The 6,499-nt window shown below is 38.5% G+C and overlaps 1 protein-coding gene across 1 annotated transcript; it reads left to right on the top strand.

Moving 5' to 3' along the window:
* The first annotated feature begins 233 nt into the window (after window positions 1-233).
* On the top strand, window positions 234-3,574 carry LOC131401058 (E3 ubiquitin-protein ligase RLIM-like). The gene is made up of 2 exons (XM_058536004.1): window positions 234-477; window positions 1,920-3,574. The coding sequence occupies exons 1-2, from the start codon at window positions 234-236 to the stop codon at window positions 3,572-3,574; spliced, it is 1,899 nt and encodes a 632-aa protein (XP_058391987.1).
* Window positions 3,575-6,499: the final 2,925 nt, after the last annotated feature.

Below are 6,499 nucleotides of genomic sequence, written 5' to 3' on the forward strand. Positions count from 1 at the left end.
CGTGCCTGCCAAGCGCTAGAACAGAGAATCTCTATTAACAGAACAGAGACCCGACTCACCAGAAGCTGCAGAACCGCGGAAGGGGAGGCGAGAGGAAGCTAGGTGGAGGCGAGTCTGAACCAGTCAGATCCTGACATTCTGACTGCAGCAGAAAGTGAAGAAAACTAAAATCCAGTTACTGTATTTCAATACCATATCGTAAAAGTCACATAATTTTCCACTTGTTCATCAAGATGGAAAACTCAGATTCCGACGATAAAGGAGATGGATCTGCCGCCCAGCGCAGAAGTCAGATGGACCGGTTGGTTCAGGAAGAAGATTTCTATCGATTTGTAAATAACCTGAGTGAAGACGGTTACAAACTTATGAGGCATAACAATTTGCTAGGCACTCCAGGTGAAAATACAGAAGAAGAGTTGCTGAGAAGACTTCAGCTAATTAAAGAAAACCCACCACAAAACTCAGATGAAAATACAGGTACATTTTACTTTTGGGGGAAATAGAATGGGATGAGTAAGGAACTTCATAATAGTAAATGTCAGCCAAAGATTATACAGAAGCAGCACAAATTAATTTGGTGCTAAGTAACTTCTCATAAAAACGAACTGGCATTTACTTGATTTTTGGTGAGAATGTCAAGTTATGTTTTTTTCACATTTGGGTTGTTTGAATTGGGAAACAGTGTGAAATAGCCTATTGATATTTTTCTTGGTTTTCCACCTCAGTTGAAAGTTCCTCCTACTTCTTGAATTATTTCTTCTATATAGACATGTGACTTCCTCACCAGCAATAAGAAATATTTCATGCTCTAATCAAGTGGTTCTCAATTGGGGGCAATTTTGCTCTCCTCTCCACCTCCAAGGGACATTTGACAATGTCTGGAGATATTTTTTGGCTGTTACAGGTAGGGGGCAGGTGTTACTGGCATCTGGTAGGCAGAGGCCAGGGATGCTGCCAAACATCCCACAATGCACAGGATAACTCCCCAAAACAAAGAATTGTCCAGTGCCAAAATGTCAATAGTGCTAAGATTGAGACACTCTGCTCTAACTTCAGGTCTGGTGATTCTCTCCCAGTGTGAAGTAGAGAATTTTACTATCTAATGAAGATAATAGTAAACATAGTGTGTGTGTGTGTGTGTGTGTATATATATATATTTATATACACATATTTATATATATAAATATGTATTACAGTAAATTTATGTAATATATAGTAAAAACTATAATAGTTTGGTTCTTGAATATGGCCTTATATGTTCTGTGCTAGGTTCAGTCTATTCATTTGATCTGACCTTCAATTTCATGTCAATTCAAAATCTTGGTGACATCAAGAAGTATTCAAATACTTTTAAACCTATAAACCTTGTTTATATTTGGACAATGTCTACAATAGTCTTGTATTTCAAAACAACTTTATGTATTATCAAAAGCACTTAAGAGCCTAGAAGAAGTAATGTTGTAGACTAATGAGAATTAGACAATAATGTAAATTGAACTAAAATACTAGCACTGTACCTTAATTATTTAATTGCATTAGTGTTTTGACAGTGGAAAATGTTGTCTGGAAAACTGTTGTTGACTGGAAAAAAATGTTGTCTCTTAACATCCCTCCCACAGTGGTATACAAGACTGTGTATATGATGAAATATAGAAAACAGACTTTCTCTCTTTTAAAAAAAAACATTTCTCTAAATTTACCTAGGATTAGCTCACTTTTTTCAGATGGAATGGAAACTCTCCTGCCTTTACTGGTAAATCTAGACATGTAGTCTATAAAATATTAACTCTATTAATGTGAAATCTGTTTAAAACATCTGAGTTTTTAAGTTCATATTGTTTGTTTTTGAAACAAAGTTTTGAGTGCTATTTTATAGTAGTTCTTTCTGCACCCCCCCCCCCCCACCTTTTTGTTAACAGGTGGAGGAAACTCTTTGGATAATGTGTCTAGTGGTGACTATATAAAAGACTGGCTCAAGTCTTTCAGACCAACTGAAAATGTGACAAGTGGGCAAAGAGAAAGCCAGTCTTGGAGAGAAGTCAGCCAGATTAATCCAAACAGTGACAATTTCAGATTCAGTTCAGAAATAAATTTTAACCTTAATAATGGGATCCCAAATCCAGAGAATGAATATGTACCATATACCAGACCTCCCAGAGGAAAAAACATGGAAAACAGCCAAAGGCAAGTGGAAAATCCACAATCTGAATCAACATTTACAAGACCATCTAGATCAGAAAGAAGTACAACTGAAGCATTAATGGAAGTCCCACCTACCAGAGGTAAGCGAAGAGCAAGAAGCAGGAGCCCAGACCATTGGAGACCCAGAGCAAGAACTGAACATTGGTCCCCTCCAAAATCACTGGCTGAAATTTTACAAAGATGTCATCATAGTATATCATCTCAGACTTTTGAGCAGCCTCTGGTAAATGAGACTGAGAGATTTTCTAGAACTCAGCACCAAGAAACACTGAGACAGAAAATAACTGGACTTGAATTGCAAAATAGGAGTCTTTTTGCAACTTCTGGAACAAGGAATGCCATTCAAGGAGAATGTTCTCCAGACACAGCCAGCATGAATGGTGAATCCTGGGGATTGAGACAGATAAATCCAACCATACTCTTCGATCTTGAAGTAGGACAAGTTCATGCAGGAGCATATTCTCAGAGAAACAGTACAGCTAGTAGAATTCAATTAACATCTGAGACATCAAACAATACTGTCACTTTAGAAAGTGAACAAGGAGGACTTAGGCATATGTTTGCACATTCTGAGCAGGCAGATGTGAGAGCTTATGTCAATACCATCAGGATTCCCGTTCGTAGAATTCCAAACACTGGTTTTAATGATACAACATCTGTTGCAATTCAGAGCACATTAAGTCAGACGATGACAGGATTTAGTCACTCAAGTAACCTTATGGACAGTGACAGTGATTTAGAGCATAGTGTCTCACCCTCAAGTCAAAACATGGAAAGGGCAGAGTCACCAAATGGAGGAGATGGTTCTGATGGTGGTAGTAGTTCTGATTCTAATTCATATCCTAGCTGTGACTCCCATTCAAGTTCCACACTGATTTTTAGTCCAAGCTCCAGTTACATGTCTAGTTCCAATTCTAGTCCAATTTCCAGTTCCAGTTCCAGTGACGAAAATTCAGAAATTAGCTCATTGATGTTTGAAGGCAGTGATACAAGAAGCACATCATCAGGCTCACCATCAGAGACCAGGCAAGAGAGTACACGTATGACTCCAACAATATTTAATGAAAGTGACTCTTGGTCCTCCCTTAGTCTGGACTGGTTTTTCCGCTTAAGTCAAGATGAGTACCAACCTAAAGCACTCACCAAAGCACAGATTGACAACTTGGCTTTAAGATCTTTTTGTGAAAATGATGCATTAAGATCCTGTAGCATTTGCATTACAGAGTACACAGAAGGCAACAAGCTATGCATCCTACCTTGCTCCCATGACTATCATGTCCACTGCATCAGTCGCTGGCTGTTTGAGAACTCTACCTGTCCTATTTGTCGCAGGGAAGTAGTAGATTCTGGTGAGAGAGAAAATTCTACTTGAGATCTGAATTCTCGGCTATATGAACTGTTGTAGTGATGGACAAACTGTTGTCTGCCACCTGCCTCATGTCCACTTTTGGAGGGATGTTTAAATATAACAACTTGAATCTCACTAAATCTGAATCTAAATGTAACAATCTGAACTGAATCATTGGTTCCTGAAGGAATTATTGGACGTTCCTGATTCCATGAGAGAAATGTCTTAATATGATATAATCAATCCAGATAGATTCTAAGAGACTTATTTAGTCAGGTAAATCTCAGACATCTCATACCCCTGTCTTATCTTGGATATGCATGCAAAGAAACAGGAACCCAACTAAAACAATAAAGAAGCGATTTAAGAATTTATTAGAGTCACTCAAATAAAGAAGTCATGTTACATTCATAGAATGCTCTGTGTAAAATGCTTTGAAAACCTTCTCTTCCTATCTACCTCCCCAGCAGTTTACTCTATCCCCTAACACTACCTTAAAGTTTCTCCCATTCCCACTAGCAATGTATCAGTCAGGGTTCTGGCCAAAAATTGATGGCACACTTGAAAAGGGTGATGGAATAGCATTTAATGAAGAGACTACTTACTAAAGTGTTTAAAGAATGAAGGGAGGGCCAGCCCCGTGGCTTAGCAGTTAAGTGTGCGCGCTCCACTACTGGCGGCCCGGGTTCGGAGCCCAGGCGTGCACCGACGCACCGCTTCTCTGGCCATGCTGAGGCCGCTTCCCACATACAGCAACTAGAAGGATGTGCAACTATGACATACAACTATATACTGGGGCTTTGGGGAAAAAAAGGAGGAGGATTGGCAATAGATGTTAGCTCAGAGCCGGTCTTCCTCAGCAAAAAGAGGAGGATGAGCATGGATGTTAGCTCAGGGCTGATCTTCCTCACGGAAAAAAAAAAAAAAGAAGAATGAAGGGAAACCAAGAGATGATGAAGTACCCTGAAGCTAGCAATTATGATAAACCAGTATTATCACCATTAGGCTTGAAGGAGCATAGAGAAGAAGTAGTTCCTGCAACTCAGAATATCCTATAGTTGTAGTAGAAGGCCACCTAATAAGAGCTGTGACCTTAGATAGACAAATGGTAGACACTGGCAACCTAAAGCTTGGAGAGGATCATGGAAATAATTACTCTTATCTTTCTTTCCTCCTGACTTCTAATCTCCTGTTGGTAGTTCACATTAGCCAAACCCAACCTGAAGACACAGTGCAAGAGAGACTGGTTGATGAAGCTGACAAAGGTCAGCCTCCTGGAATCACAAAGCAGGGTAGAGAAGGATGGCGAGTGGATCAGAGACCATCTACCACAACCAACATTCCCAACTCTCTTCAAACCCAGTCTGTGTATGGTTTCTTGCCTCTTCCTCTTGCTCTCCATTCCGCTATTTGACTTGGCTCTTTAACAACACTCTTAATTTTCTTTTCTTCTACTCAGATCTTATATGATAAAGGAGAGAACAAGTAGATTTCATCTTTAGAAGTGATGAGATGACAAACTTTTAGAACTTAACTTTCTCTTAAAACACGTCACATTTTGGTTTGCTGTAATGTAAACAACTAAGGAAAAAGGGCGGTATAGGTATTTCTTTAATTTTTGGTTCATAAGTATATTCAAGTCTTAATTTCCTTTTATATATAATTTTAGTTCATATAATTATTTTTTAAAACAGATCCTTATTTCTTATGAATGGTTTTATGGTTTATATATGGCTCTTCATCTTTGTGTGAATGATCCAAAGCACACAACTGCTGCTTGGAGCCTCCCAAGTCCCAATCTGAAAGCTTTAAAGGTAAAACCTGAGTTCAAAAACATGCCTATCTAATTCAATTCTAATTGTCCCCAGTAAAAGTATCACCCAAAACTATGACTATTTAAAATCAAATTTTACGTCATTCTTCCTTTCCGATCCAAACATAGCGAAGGCTTTTTCCCCTAATTTAGCCTGAAAACCCTTTTTTTGTTTTTTTTTGGTACATTGGCCAGTCCAGTAAATTTTGCTTAAAGTTTTCATTCCTGGTTTAGGTGAGAGTATGTTGTATTATAACCGAAAACAATAGTCATAAATGTTGTGCAACGTGCAACCTATATTAGTGTGTTATATATACATATACACCTATATACAGTGTTAAGTATTAATCTGCTCTAAAGATTTAAAGTCGGAATCATCACTGACCTTTATTTTCTATGTGAATTGCTGGCAGCTACAGTAATTGCACTGAACTATAAAATATAAATGGGGAGTGGTGGTGAAGTCTTTTAATACATCTTTGAGCTAGCATATTTTTCACACAGAAGATACTTGCATGGCCAGAAATGAAGACTTAGATGAAACCTCTGAAATTCACATTAAATTCTGAAAGTTGATTGAATGTTCTGATTTTTATTATTTCTGATACCAGATCTACTTCATTTAAAGTAAGTAGAATAATTTTAACAGTACCTGGGTTTCTTGCTATCTTAACAGGTTCTGACCTTCCAAAGGATGATAATGGCCTAATTAATGCTTCAGTATATTCACACAGGCCTTCTGTGGGAGACAGAATTCTAAGATGACCCCCAATGACTCTTGTAGTAGCCCCTCCCCTTGAGTACGTGACCTGTGAATGTGATGGAATATCATTCCCATTATTAGGTTACGATATATGCCACAGTTGATTGGGAGATTTTTCAGAGTGGGCCTGACCTAATCAAGTGAGCCCTTACAAGGCACAGAGAGCACTTCCAGTCCAGATAAGATTGTTTATACTCCTATCTCCCTGCTACCCATCTATAAGCACAACTATATATCCTGGAAATAATATGAGACAATCAAAGGAGAACTCTGAAAGGTCTAAAGAAGAAGGTGAATTGGCTAGGGGCCCTTGGAATGGATGAACAACTTTGTAGTAGGGCATCTTATGACCACCTCCCAACAGAGAAAGGTG

Source organism: Diceros bicornis, chromosome X (genome assembly GCF_020826845.1).
Source record: "Diceros bicornis minor isolate mBicDic1 chromosome X, mDicBic1.mat.cur, whole genome shotgun sequence".
Taxonomy (NCBI): domain Eukaryota; kingdom Metazoa; phylum Chordata; class Mammalia; order Perissodactyla; family Rhinocerotidae; genus Diceros; species Diceros bicornis.

Excerpts from the sequence above, each read along its gene's own strand:
- LOC131401058 (XM_058536004.1), top strand. The coding sequence starts at position 234 with ATGGAAAACTCAGATTCCGACGATAAAGGAGATGGATCTGCCGCCCAG. Across the intron at positions 478-1,919 it reads AAACTCAGATGAAAATACAG|GTGGAGGAAACTCTTTGGAT; the intron begins GTACATTTTACT and ends TTTTGTTAACAG.